This window comes from Astatotilapia calliptera, chromosome 7 (assembly GCF_900246225.1).
Source record: "Astatotilapia calliptera chromosome 7, fAstCal1.2, whole genome shotgun sequence".
In the NCBI taxonomy this organism is placed as follows: domain Eukaryota; kingdom Metazoa; phylum Chordata; class Actinopteri; order Cichliformes; family Cichlidae; genus Astatotilapia; species Astatotilapia calliptera.
The window spans coordinates 60790415-60804813 of record NC_039308.1 but is presented as its reverse complement, the minus strand read 5'-3'; the positions used below and the strand labels follow the sequence as shown (position 1 = coordinate 60804813).

The window sequence follows — 14399 nt, the reverse complement described above, 5'->3', positions numbered from 1 at the left end:
ACTTTTTTTGTATTAGATAAGTTAAACTTCACAAATCAAAACTATTTTGGTTAGACCTCTGCAATCTCCAACTTTCTGACTCAACTCAGCATGCTGTCTCAGCCAGAGTCCAGCCAAAGGTCAACCTTTACAATGTACGCATGAGCTCACGCAGCTCTCTGCCTGCCTGACCCTCTCCACCTAGAAAACCTAAAGGCATGGTCCATCATGATTCCCATCAGACAGACAAACAAGGAAAGGCCTGCAGTATGAGCTCACGCAGGGCAAGCCAGCATGACACTGCATGCCTGGGAGTGTGTGTGAGTCTGAGTCCTTGCATCTACGTGTGCGTTTGTGTGTGATGCGCTTAGCATCGAGAGGGTGGTAATCTGTAAATCTGCTTTGCCTTGGGCAGGTGGTGTGAAACTTGGCAAGCAAGACAGAATGAGAGACAGACAGACATCGTGTGAATGACAGATGAGTGTGATAGAGAGAGGAAAAAGAAACCACGTGAGAGTGGTTTAGATTATATAATTAGCTGGTTTTTTATTCCTATGTCACTTGTTTACATACTTATGCATACGTCTATATCAATTTAAAAAATATCTTAAATACAGGCTAGTAAAAGTTTAATCACAGGCTGCTAACATTTGTAACTGCAAGGATTTAAAAAAATATCTTATTGCTAACAAATCCCTGAAACCAGCAACCAGCTGATCCTATTATGAAGTATTCTCTGTGTAGCCGAAGGCGTTTACATCCTTCTCTTTCAACAGCCTCCCATTGTTGGCGAAAAAAAACTATTAAAAAACACATGAGCGTTTCCTTGCGTTGTAAATACTGGCTGGCATCAAATGTGTGCCATTAAAATCTACAGTGCTCAGCAGTTTTGGAGAATTGCTTCACTTCATTAAAGGAAAGAAAAGCGCAGATCATTAGGTTTTCTATTTATTTATTTGTTTATTTTTATAAGTAGTCCTGACTGATATCCACCTTAGAAAAGGAAATAAAGCTAAATAAATCACTAAACTTTTTACCCCGAACAATACAACACAGACTTCCTGAGGGCAAGTGAGAGCACAAACATTTAAAGTGGCCTTTTACTGACAGCCAAAACAAGTGACATGCAGCAGCCAGAGCCAACACATCTCTGTGCAGTTACTGCAGATCTTGCCCTCTCTGATCAAGGCAAACACCTGAGCAGGGCCTGGGTGGGAGCAGGTGTGAGCGAGACAAAAAAAATAAAATTATAATACTCAGGCGGGCAGACAGACTGCCACAGACTAAGATAAAGCGTAGAGGGAGCAAAGGAGGAAGACAGAGGCAGCAAGCGGACAGGAGAGTGAGAGTAAGCAGGGAGGGAGGGAGAACGTGGTGGTACACGTGACGCTGGCTCAGCCACTGCAGGCTGTTACGTAAGCGCACCCCCTGCCCTGTCTCCTCATGGACTGAGCAGACTCTGCTTCTCTCCAATCCCTATCCCTGCAGCCGCTGCCCACTTTTTTTTCTCTTTCACTCACATGGCTCCTCACATGGCTGCTTCCCTCGCTCCCTCAATGACTCTCCCTCCATCTCTTTCACTCACTCTCCTCCACCCACTCATTGCACCCCAGGGGAGCCACCAACCTCTACTGCCTTTGCTGTCACTCTGTCTCTCTCCTTCTGTTTTTGTCTGTCTGCTTGCCTGCCTGCCTCCCTCTCTCTCTCATTATTTCCATCAATCGTTTTTCTCTCTCTCTCGTGCAGTAAGGCTGCAGCTCCACACTCAGGGCTACGCGGATATGACAAAGAGAGGCCGCAAATACATGCTCGAGCACACTCATGCACACCTACACAAACTGACATTTCACATATCGTTACCGCACTGTCTGGCTTCTCCAAGCCGCTTTTAAAAAAAAGTGACTGTTTTTCCACTTTGAATTCCTCTTATCTTGTTCCACACAACTGTTGAATCATTTGCCTTTCAAATAAAAAAAATAAAAAAAGCGCTCCAAAAAAACAAAAACAAAAAAAACCCCACATAGCTTGGCTGACTGACACACAATACAAACACAAAAAGGAAAAGCAAAACTCTGACTCCTCAAGCAGCTGGAAGTCAAACAAGTTGCCGTGTACTATATTGAGCAACGTAGTCCTGACAGTATTAGTAATACCATTATACTGAAATAGAAGGTAAAAGAACATACATTTGTTCTGCTTTAATAAGCTGTGCCTTAAGTGGACTAATAATAATCACATGCATGCATGAAACATGCAAACGTGCTTTCCTACCACTTTTCTTTAAAACAAGACAAATGGAGCTGCAAACTGAGCAAAGCAGTGGACGATTAAAACAGGCCATGTCATGTTTTTGTGCGAACTGATAAAAGGTCTTTTACAGGAACGGTGCATCCTGTGTGAACTTCAGACTGGCACCTTCTCTCGCCACACAGCTGGAGCAAGAAGTAATTACAGGCTTGATGTTTTTGTACTTTGGCCCTCACCTTCCACCCCTGTCAATGTGAACAAACATGCGCGCTCTCGCACACGTAGCCACCTCTTTGAGTCTCCTCTACACAAATTTGCGTGTCATCCTACCAACTCTAGTCATTCGCTTCCCGGGCCTCTGGCTGAGAGGGAGGTGCAGCAGGACAGGGGCTCCTGTACCCCCAACTCGCTGCAGTATTGATTTGTTTGTTCAGTGCGTTCCCCCACCACCACCTCCTCCTCCTCCTTCCTTTACTTCCTCCTTCCTTTTCTCCCTCTCAGTGTGAGTGTGTCCTCAAGTGCCTCCCTGCCTTATGTAACACAGAAAGGCCCACAGCATACTGATGAAGGGGAGTCTGGGCTCTGGGCTGACAGACCTGAGAGAAAACAAGCACTACGCTGCACTGCTATAGGAGCACAGCATTGCCAACACATGAAGTTGAGGATAAATCCAAAGCAAACTTTTGGATGTTCTCACTCACGTAATGTAACTTGTATGCAAAGGTGAATGTGACATCCTAAAACCATTCACTTGGTGAACTTGTTAAAGTCACCTAAAGTGTCATGTACTCACAGATTGCTCAAAGCTTTCCTTCTTTTCCAGCATCTCTCTGAGCGTCTTCAGGATCTTCAGACACAATTTATCCTCTTTGTCCATCAGCTTCTTGGTGTGTTTGATTAGTCTGGAAGAGCGATAAGAGTTGCTGCGTCATTTTGGTTTCTGGTTAATGCACTCGCTTGCTCACAAAACAAGGCCACGCTTTAATGATCACCGCAGGTGAAATCTCCCTCTCTCTGTTCCCAGAGGGTGTCATAGAGAAGAAATAGTGAGAGCACCCTCAGAGGTTTGATGATGTGTCTGAGTATTTTTTACAAAATGTATTTGTCAATTCATGCAGGCCACTGCCACAAATACTGACTTTTTTGCTACCATGCTCTCATTCACTTCATTTAAAGCTGAATGTGGCTCTATGCAATGACGTTCATTTATCATTTAAAGTGTGTTTTGCAAGTTTATTCTTTTTTTACTTTTCCAGCATCTACACAGCTGATAAAAAGGTGAAAAAAACATTGTCAAAAACTGCAAATAACTCCAAATACTAACTTAGTCATGCTGCTAGTTTTCCCAATGGTCAGACAAACACTTTAAAATGTGGCCTGCAGGCTGTCTTTGTTCTAAGGACAGTTTATAGAGAGCTGCTTACTTGGACATAAAAGCTCCACCCTCACAGCGTAAACGAGCAGGCTCTGGAAACAGCAGTTCTGGGCTGTGCAGAACATCCACCAGCACAGAAAACTCTGCCTGAACCTTTGGACTGAACTGCTCCTCCAGATGGGACACAACCCCCTGCACAACACAACAGATGCATTAAAAATGCTGCAGCAGAGACTGTAGTGCTGATGAGCATGCATGTTCATACATTACGTAATTTCAAGGGATGGCAATGTCAGTTTGTCAGGCCACTACTGTGACTATTGAAACTTTCTATATACCCAGAGGATAAATTCTAACAGCTTAGCACAGTCGTTAGATCAAAATGTTCATTTGCCTAATATTCCTTCTTGAGCATGTTGCACATTATCATAGACTCAAAGCACTGCAGTGTCAGAGCTGCTAGCATAGATGTAGACTCCCAGTGTTAGAATAAAGGTTCACCTGCAGCTTCTCTATGATGTTCTTATAGTCAGGCCCACCCAGTGGCTCCTTGCGAGGTCGTGTACGTGCAGAGATCCTCCAATCTTTAGCTGCCCGCTGCACCATATTACTATGGAACTTGAGAGACAAAGTGTTGACCTGGCTGTCCAGATCAACAGGGATGGCTATGGACCGTGCCTTAGCTGAAGGAAGAACACGTAGAACATGTAGGAGATGTCATTGTGAGCTTAACTTTACAGTCATGCGAAAAGGGAGGCTTTCACAGGACTCTATGCAGCCCTATGGAAAACTAAGCACACACCAAGTACTGCTTGCAAACGTCAATGGAGTGAAGCAACACTGTAAAAAAAAAAAAAAAAAAAAAAAAAAAAAAAAAAGAACGGGGCAAAATTCTTCCACAATGATGTCAGAGATTGTTAAAGTCATACAGAAACTAGTTACTTCAAGGTATAGCTGCTAAAAGCGGTTCCTCAAGCTACTGAGTCACAGGGTGTACTTAGTTTTTATAGGACTGCGTGGAGGTGTTGTGAAAGATCTCTTTTTCAAATGTGTTTCAACCTCAAATGCAACCAAAGCCTAACTTTGGCTGATCCAGCAAAGGACAATGGAACTGTGCTGCACACGATTATGTCATATAATAAGTAAAATAAAGGACAATTGAAAAGCAACATTACAGCAATAAATATTGGTAAAAATTCAGATCAGCATATGCACTGTAAGATATGGATTAAAACTTTTTAAATATACAGTGAATGTGAAGTAATGAAACCATCTCCTATCGAGGCTGAAGAGCAAAGTTGCATCACTCACCCACATCGGACAGTGTTTTGATACAACTCTCAATATTAGCCTTCTGAGCTGAGCTGAGCCATGTGCAGTTGTAAATCCGGAAGGCTGACTGGAGGAGCTTGATGAAGATAGACTGGTTTGTCTACATGTTAAATAAAAGAAGAAGAAGAACTAGCAGGATGCTTTAACTTAAAAAGGCATAACCACAGAGAAATACAGAGGAACAATCAGATGGCATGACTTGAAAATTGAATGTCTCTGAGGTCATTACTGCATTACTGCTAAAAAAAAAAAACTCAATCTTTATTAAATATGTTCACCCCAAAAATTATCCAAATCCATGACATTTGCATGCTTGTCAGGGGTGAAGAGATACCTGTAGGTTAGAGTGATTAACAGAGAACTGAGAGCTGAAGAAACCCTTGACAATGGCCATCACCGTCTCCGTCACATACTTCTCCAGGGCTAGATCTGCATGGCTACGCTCCGTTGTAGTGTTGCACACCTAAATTACAAAAATCATGAAGAGGAATATGTCTATTATCATTTCTTATGCAATAGTCTTGACACATACACAGGCTCATAAGGAAAGAAAAAGAGGTGAATGAACCTGACTTACACTGGCCATGTCCACCAGGAAATTATCAAAGAGCTTCCAGATATGGGAGGAGGTGTAGATCTCCTTCATTTCGACCTCTGTGTCCACATAGCAGTGATTCACAAAGTTCACATAAGCAGTTTTGACCTTAGGGCGAGAAATTAGAAAAAGCAATGTCCAATTAGTTTTTGAAGGCACACAGCACTGAAACATAACCAAAAATGTCTTTACAGAAGGATGGCGATATTATTTATCTTTACCCTACACCTCAATGTGTATTCTTATTGTGTCGTAAAACTATCTGGTCACTACCTCTGGTATGCAATTCACATCAGTGACAACTTTAACAATGTCATCCAGCGGCAGCAGGGAATTGCATTTCAGCTCAGTGTAGACGTTCTTTCCCTCGGTACAGGCAGCCAGCAGCTCCACGAGTGTGTTATGATACGCCAGAGCTCCATACTCATCGGCCCGCTCCCGCTCAGAACCCATCATTTGCAACAACACCTGGAAAGACGAGCGGTCGTTGTAGAACACCAGCACGTCCTCACCAGCGTTCACCAGCTGGAAACGCAAACAGAGAACCCAAGAAGAAGAAAGGTTTAAGGAAGAGTCTCGCACACCGGCATTCATTTAAAAGTAAGCATCAAAAAAAGCCTTTCAATTTATAATTGATTCTTTGTGTAGTGCGCAAGTATTCTCATCTTCTCAAGTTCAGTGAAAACCAAACATGAAATGTTATGATTAGTAATAACAATCTGTCACATGTTAAATTTAAATAACCAGTTAGATGAGTGGCTGCAGTTATTAAGAAAAATACATGATAACTGATTTGGAGAACTTCCACATGAGTGTTTCCTGTTCATAAGATTATTTTTTCCCATTTTTCACACAAAAAACAAACAATAAAAACAAACCTCTGTCATGACTTTGTCCTGACATTTCTTTACATATTTTGTATCAGCCTTCACAATGGTTTGCAAAAACTTGAGGTACTGAACATGTCTTCCGTGCGTTTCGATGCAGTGGACAAAATGATGGACCACCCGCTCACTGATCTCATTGCACAGCTGGTAGTTGTTCATAAAGATGTGGCGCATCGTCTCAGCTTCCAGCAGCTGGAGAAAAGCAAAAGTTGTGAAGATGATAACGTTCACTTAAACGGCACACTGAATCATTCATCAAAAGAAACCATACGGCTGTCGCACTACTAGAAAGAGGGCACCCAAAGGTATGCCAGCATGAGAAAAAGTGGAGGATAGTCATGTCTACACACCCCTGGAGTGAGGAAGAGGTTCAGCTGTTTATGTAGGAGAACTTGATTCTGATGGTTTCCTTTGCAAAAGTTTTGGAGAAATGTATGTGCCAGGGTCATGATGTCATTCATCTTGTCATCACTCTGTGAGAACATGGCACCGGGGAAATAAAAGATGATTAGAGAATCAGGAAGACATCCAGTAACTATGTTGCACACAGAGTGAAGCAGAAAATCATTGAACTGGCTGTTGTGTACACGGCTTACCTTCTCATAAGGGATCTGCAGCAGGTCCAGCACCACTGTATGAGCTCCCATGTTCTTCAGCAGCCTCTGCTGCTGCACGCGACTCTTCTTGTTGCCGTAACACAGCTTACTGAGCCGCAGCAGGATCTATAGATGAGACCCACAAATTTTTTTCTCAGATGCACAAGAGCCCAACAGACATTTTACAGGAACACACTTGAGATAAGGATGTGCAGCGCACCTCTTTTACTATTTTATAGTTGTTTGCCTTGTTACCGTCAATCTGAGGTTTACTTTCCCCATCCTGCACTGGGCTCAGAACAGCCTCCTGAGAGAGACATGAGACATGTGAAAACAGTTGTGCTCAATGTCCACTTTAAAACAGGTCTGTTTTTAATATGAAACAATCTTATCCCATCTCAGTGAGTTATTAAAGTGTGTTCAAAGACTTCCAGCACTCACGGAGATGCTCTAAAAATAACAGTAAAAATAAAAATTTGTCACACACAAGTGCCTAAATGCAGTTCCCTGTGAAGTCAGACATTTTTTACTAATTAAGCTAACAGAACAGTTGGACTTTTTCATTAGCTGTGAAGAAAAAACAACAATCATCGAAACCATTTACAGTGCAGAAGAATTACTGATGGCCCATTTAACACAAACAGTAATTTCTGAGAGAGCTGAAAATGTCATATCCAATTCTAAAACGTTACTTTTAGATGTTGCTTCTAGATGCTTTACTTTTAAATACGAGCACAGCACCTCAGTGTTTGGCTCTTTGGCCATCTTGGCAGCAAGTTCTTCACCGGTGTAGACTACACTCTTCTCCACCCACAGCTCTGACTTCTCAACGGTCAGACGCAGCTGGTCCAGATCCGACTTGATCTGCTTGTAGTTCTCTACATCCTGCTCTGACACGAGCAGCTGCACCTAAGACACACATGCGCACAATGAAGAGTCAGTCAGGGATATTCCTAAAATATGTATAACCAAAAGAAATTTCTATCTTCTAATAAGTCTCTGTGTACCACTTTGGAGTCAAACTGGCTCTGAGGCAGTTTTTTTTTCATCTGAGGAATCTCTTAGTGATGCATTTTAGAGCTGTTGGCTCTTTAGAGAACACTCCTCCTCCAAACTGATTACATCAACCAGTACTGAAAAAAATAATCGCTTAACTCAGAAAGTGCAACTGCTTTGTTGTTACCTGTTTGAAGGCCTCCAGCACCTCAGATCTCTGACTGAAGTGTTTAAAGAGGAGCTGCAGAGACCCAGATACCAGTGGGGGGTAATCTTGCATGATGAGATAGATCAGAACCTTCAAAAATGTCCGGCCATCCTCACCGTCCAGCTCCACCGCGCTCCACTCAGAGCTGAAGTCAGAGCTGTGCATATTTAAATTTTAATTTGCTTTATCTGAATGTTTGAAAGCATATTAAAAAACACTGGCATACATTTCCTGTCTGTCTCTACTGTCAATCTAATAAAGGCATAAATGCCCTAACAAATCATGCGGAGTCAATAAATAGGCACATGTTCACCTACCTTTCTACAAACATGCTCTCTGCTTTTTGTACAATCTCATCTATGTCAGGTTCACAAGCTGAAGACAAAAATAAAATGAAAGAAAAAGTGACGTGAGCAGACTGCAGTAATCAACACAGGATAATGTAATAAATAACTTTTCTGCATTTGCACGGTAAGAGAGGAAAGTCTCACGTGTTATTGGAGGCACATCGGCCAAAGACATCGAGCTGTCAGTTAAGGCCCTGTCCCCAAACGCTTTCTTGTAGATCGACAGTAAGTATGTGATCCTGTAATCCAACCTCACACTCAAGATGAACTGTCAGAAAAAAACAAAGTTCACAAAAAAAGTGTCAAGCACTGGAAAAAGAAAATGCAGCAGTGATGGTAAGCAGAACATATAGAAGTGCCACTGACTTGCAGGATCTCGATGATCTTTAGTTTTGTGTCCATCACCATCAAATCCTCATTTTCAGGCAGGAAGAGCACCTTCCCATAGCGTAGAGAAGGAGGAGAGTCAGGGAGGATGTGTGGCACACCTCGACTCATCACCATCTGAGTCATCATTTCACCAACACCGTGGATCGTTCGCAGGACATTGTTGCCTAAAGAAAATAAGATTTATACATGTCTCATTATGTGTTTGTGTGTGTCAAGTCAATTGAAGTTAGATTACGTTCATTAAAAGCTAGGAAAGTCAAGAGAAATAAAATGCTACACAGCTATGAAAAAGTATTTGCCTCTTCTTGATTTCTTAGTGTTTTCAGCATATTTGTCACATTTCACATCATAAAACTTTAAGCTATCCAAACCTACCTGCCCCATGTGAAAAAGTAATGAATAATAAATGAATTACTTTTTCACATATAGTCACATTAATGACAAATCATGAATCATGAATTAACTGTGATAAACCCCTTTTTTTTTTTGGCAGGTATCGCAAACACTTGATTGCAGCTCTTGTTGCAAAGAGTGGCAAAACCAGTTATTAGGCTTAGGTGGCAATTGCTTTTTCACACAGGGCAGGTGGGTTTGGATATCTTTTTCTCCACTCAGTTAATTAAAATCATAATTTAAAAACTGCATTTTCTATTTAAACTGGTTATCTTTGTTTGATTTTACAAGTTGTTTAAAATATAAGGGGTGACAGATATTCTGAAAACCTATGAAAAAAGGAAAGGGGCAAAAACTTTTTCACAGCATCGTAGATGACCCAGATGTTTCTCCAGCTGAAGAAAAGTTAATATATAGTTAGTGTTTTCATGTCATTAAACCTCAACACCATTTGTATCTACCAGTCTGTTCACCAATCTTAAAAGTTTTAATTTTTGTTTAAATTCTATCTGCATTGCATGAGCAGATCTGTCATTTCCTCTGTTCTCTGCATTTTTTAAATTTAGATTAAAAAAAAATTCAAAGACACACATACAGTAATTTAAACACATAACTGCACTAACCGCCAGCCTCTGGGCCTTTGCTGAGCTTGTTCAAGGGGCTGGCCGGGTACTGGACAAAATCCAAGATGGACAGCAGAGTGCGCGTGAGGCGCAGCAACTCACTAAAGCTATAAAAACCAAAGTAAACCAGATTTCGAGCCAGGTTCACCACCTGAAAGAGAAATCAAACATGATCCATCATTAAAACAACCCAATAAAACCAGTAAATGAAAAAAAAAACATGCCAAAGTTATATCTGAAGTTTTGTTTATCCTACCTCCAATGTGAGTTCATTCTTAGCTTTTTCCTCAAAAGGATGAGCCTGGTTTAGCACATCCTTAAGATATTCTTCCACAAACTCCATAGTTGGAGCAAACTTCTTCTTCATTTCCTCCGTTGAGCTGTCAGTTGACTCATACTCAAACCTGTTGAAGCCATTAAAATCTACATGTAGTCACTCACAAATTGTACTTGTAAACACATATAACCCAACACGTAGATGCTCACTCATTAATGTTGATCTTGGAGGGGATCTCGGTCCAGAGGCGGGCATAGCGCACAGGAACCACGGACTCCTGTGGGTCACGATCCACATGCATATGCAACATGAGGCGGCAAAAGGAGGCTCTGAGGTTGTAGGGCAGGCAGTCGTCATACATGCACCGCAGGAGCAGATCCACAGATAGCTGACTGGAGATCTGGTTGATGGCTAGGTACTGTCGGTCCAGACACATTTTAGCAAACAGGTTTAACTGGTATCTGTGGAGTAGAAGAAGAAATTGTCAGAAAAAGGGGAAAATGGTTTCTGTGCACGCATTTGTGGAACTGAATGTTAAAGAGACCTGTAGTAGGTAATGATCTCGGCATCACACTTGTGGCTGGCCTTAGCATCCTGGGCCATGTGGCGGATGGATTTGCCATGAGGCTCCTTGTTGCTGTCGATCCAATAGAGCCAAACCTCCTCCTCCTCCCCCTCTTCTTGTATCAGAGAGGACTCCAGGTTGCTGGACTCTATGTTTGAGATTAGTCTTGGAAGGATAAAGGAGCGAGTGAGACATTAAGTAGTAGCTAGAAAAACTGCTCACTTTACACACTGATGTAGAGCTGCTGCTGCTGAAAATATACATTTCACAAGAGGTAGATGCTCTGGAGGAAACGGCAGTCTCGCACGCTGTGCAAAGGCATCACATATTGGAATTTTTTTTTTTTTTTAATGGTTCGGGACATTTTAAAATATAACAATCACCAGGTGTGACTCACTTGGTCTGGATGAGGATATCTGCATTGGAAGGATTCAGCATGAATTTACAGATAAGCTCTTGTGTGATGGGGATGGCCGTCTTGTTGGACACACAAAGATCAGACAAATAGTCCAGAAATCTGTGCAAAGCAGAGCAGACATGAAATGCCGAGGTTTGTTCAAATATATATTTACATTTAAGATTAACCAGTATATATAAAAATAGAAGAAATAAAAGATATCAAGTAAGTAAGCAGCAGCTGGAAGAAAGATTTGAACTAATTTAACACTTTTCCAGCATTTTTTTCCCTCCATGTAATTGTTCCCTGGGGTTGTCTAATATTTGGGAGGTCTGCTTGACTGACCTGGGTTCTCTGTTGCGCCTCAGCAGGTTGACAAAGGTCTCAATCTCTCTGGCTGTAATGTGTTTTTCCAGCAGCTTGCGGTTGTTGTGCACCAGTGCAGTGATCGTGTCTTCAGCCAGAATCTCATACCCGATCTGAGACTGCATGATTGTGAATTTTTTGGCTATATATTCCTGCATGAGGAAACAAACATGCGTTTATCAGCACTCGTAATGCAGAACGTGGTGAAATAAAAGTGTGTGTGTGTATATATGTGTGTGGGTGAGACTCACCAAAGGACTTTTGTTTTATTAAAATAAATAATAATAAATAAAAAACTGGATTTGCAATAAAATTAAAGAAGGGAATGTTTTCATACATTTTGCTGTTTTGATCATCATAGCACAATTGTTGACTGAATGTTGCCATGTATTTTTCTTTTTGAGACCTACTACTTCGATTGGGACCATTAACACATCAGTTGGGGTCCCCAATAGATTTTTTCAGACCATCTGGCAGAATCTATACTGGTTTCAGTCAAAAGCCACCTCTATCCTTAGCTACCTCACATCTTATTGACACTGTTAATGACCCTGATGACAACTCAATGAAAACTCAATATCAGCTTGTATGGAGGCCAGGGAACAACTTTCCTGGCCTGAAAAAAAAAATAAAATAAAATAAATCAACAAAGTGCCAGAGACTTTGTTGCTACATGATTTTATTATTTTATTATTTTCCCCGCACTGGTTAGCTGATCAAACCCAAAAACAGCAACTTATATACAGCATGACAACATACTTGGTTCTTGCGATAGTCCTGTTGGGAGTGGCGTAGGATCCTGTAGCACAGGCTGAACATATACTTGTAGTGAGCATAGCGCTGGTCTCCCAGTTCCTCCAACCTTAGCATTGGCCCGTCGCCACTATCTGTAAATGAAGCCTTCAGGATGCCAAATATCTAGACAAGCAAAAACCACAATGCACTGATAAAGAACGGAACACAAAATGTTTTTATTGTAATTTAGCTGTATCATTCGTTGCAGTAGACTTTTGCACCGGGGCCTTTTTTAATACTTAGTACCAATCAGCACCTGTGTTTACATATTCCTGACCTGGGCAAGGATGTTTTGTTCCCGCATGAGTTTCTGCCGCTCCCGGTTGGGCGTGGATGTGACCACAGACAGAACGTCCTCTCCGTTGTTGGGCACCACACACACAAAGTAAACCAGGTCCTCCAAAAGCTTAGTCACAAACCTGAAATATGCACGAATGAAATATTACATCAGAACATGAAGTACGCACATCATCTGGTGTTACGTGTGTCGCGGTGCTTGCTTTTCTATACCTCCTCTCATTTTGAGTAATACTGGCGTTGAAACACTTCTTCACAGTGGACTCCAAGACTTTGTTTGCATCATTAGCAAAGTCCAAGTCTCTGACCTCTGATAGGGGAACAGACACAATGGCGAACGCTTCTTTGTCCTCTTTAGTAGAACAGGTGCCAATCTATTGTGACAGCCAAAAAAATATGTTAAGTAATCTATCCAGGGTTAGCGCGAGTGTGTGAGTGTGGCCATATTCAGACCTTGAGCATAACTGGACGCTCCTCATCTGCATCAATGGGGACGTTGGTGCTGGTCACCCAGGTGTTGGTGCACAGGTGTCTAAGTCTTACATAGGAGTTTCTGAGGAAGGACAATTTATTCACAGCATGAATGTCAGTTAATTATTTATCTGCGGTAAAATAATTAAAAGTGATCCATCCAGTAAAGTCAATTAACCTACATCCATTCTTAAATTGTTATTTTTAGCAGCAGCAAGACTTTGGGATACTGAAAGTCACAAATTCCCATTACAAAGCTAAAATTTCTGTTTTTTAACAGCTATTCCAACTTTTACTCCAATGGTTTGTGATTGATTTTTTTTTTTACAATTTACAGACATTAACCTAGAATGTGTTCCACTTATTGTGAACTGGAATAACCTTTAATAACGCTGTTTTACTCCATCCCCCATGAGTCACTATAATTATTACTAACAACAAAATTTAAGTAATCTCAAGAAAAAGGGTCAGAAGTTAGAATTAGAAATGGAAGATTTTCTGACATGAGCTACTGTGAGCCTCCTGTGGAAGTTAAAGCTGTGACCTATTTTCTTTAGCGTTGCCTCGCGTGGGAATAACTGACCTGGGCACGAGACAGTCGGCACGCTGCAGAGTGGTGGCATCCAGCTCAAACAGAGATGAAATGTCATTCCCATGAGGAACAGAAACCAAGGTGAAAGCAATCCTTTCTGCTGCTTGATTCTTCTTCTTCGAGTACACAATATCGGTCTCATTCTGAAGCGTACACACGCACATACACACCCACAAAAACAAAGGAAGTAAACATTTGTGTGTGCAGTTTAAAAGCTTATATGGCACAGGCAAGTTACTCGTCAGTCAGAGTCTGTTTCAACTATCAGACTCAACACAGCACAGCAAGCGCAGAGTCGATGCTGGTTTAACTTGAGAAAAAAAAGAATCTCTCTGCAGAGCTCGGCTACGCAAATGGGTCAATTGAAGAAAGTCGTACAGAGTGCAACTCATTAATACACAGGTTAACGGGGCTATTGTGCAAATTATCCTCCTGAACCATTGCATCAAAATGCTTATTTTTGTTGCTCAAACGTCTAAAAGTCAAAAGAAAATTGACTGAAAAGTTTTAAACTTTTAGTGACTCAAATTGTTCAAGTTTTTTTGGTTTGCTTGTTTTTTGGGTTAATGCTAGTTCCAGCTACTCATGATTGCTTTTAAATACAGCATGTAATATTGCATACATACAGTGGAGTTGCACAGGAAAGAAAAATAATTAACAGGCTAACAGGC

General features: G+C 41.4%; 1 protein-coding gene across 1 annotated transcript in view; it reads right to left on the bottom strand.

Moving 5' to 3' along the window:
• Positions 1-14399, bottom strand: part of LOC113026984 (inositol 1,4,5-trisphosphate receptor type 2-like) — a 67393-nt gene that overhangs the window by 40673 nt on the left and 12321 nt on the right. The window contains exons 11-37 of the mRNA XM_026176344.1: positions 13720-13871; positions 13119-13218; positions 12879-13039; positions 12646-12787; positions 12333-12491; positions 11553-11725; positions 11208-11327; positions 10790-10975; positions 10455-10706; positions 10225-10372; positions 9969-10119; positions 8929-9116; positions 8707-8830; positions 8533-8590; positions 8195-8372; positions 7753-7920; positions 7232-7318; positions 7012-7137; positions 6766-6888; positions 6407-6607; positions 5802-6053; positions 5511-5636; positions 5268-5396; positions 4913-5033; positions 4103-4284; positions 3651-3793; positions 3020-3128 (exon numbers count right to left, since the gene is read on the bottom strand). Of these exons, the coding sequence (XP_026032129.1) occupies positions 3020-3128; positions 3651-3793; positions 4103-4284; positions 4913-5033; positions 5268-5396; positions 5511-5636; positions 5802-6053; positions 6407-6607; positions 6766-6888; positions 7012-7137; positions 7232-7318; positions 7753-7920; positions 8195-8372; positions 8533-8590; positions 8707-8830; positions 8929-9116; positions 9969-10119; positions 10225-10372; positions 10455-10706; positions 10790-10975; positions 11208-11327; positions 11553-11725; positions 12333-12491; positions 12646-12787; positions 12879-13039; positions 13119-13218; positions 13720-13871 (4059 nt within the window). The remainder of the gene's footprint in view (positions 1-3019; positions 3129-3650; positions 3794-4102; positions 4285-4912; positions 5034-5267; positions 5397-5510; positions 5637-5801; positions 6054-6406; positions 6608-6765; positions 6889-7011; positions 7138-7231; positions 7319-7752; positions 7921-8194; positions 8373-8532; positions 8591-8706; positions 8831-8928; positions 9117-9968; positions 10120-10224; positions 10373-10454; positions 10707-10789; positions 10976-11207; positions 11328-11552; positions 11726-12332; positions 12492-12645; positions 12788-12878; positions 13040-13118; positions 13219-13719; positions 13872-14399) is intronic.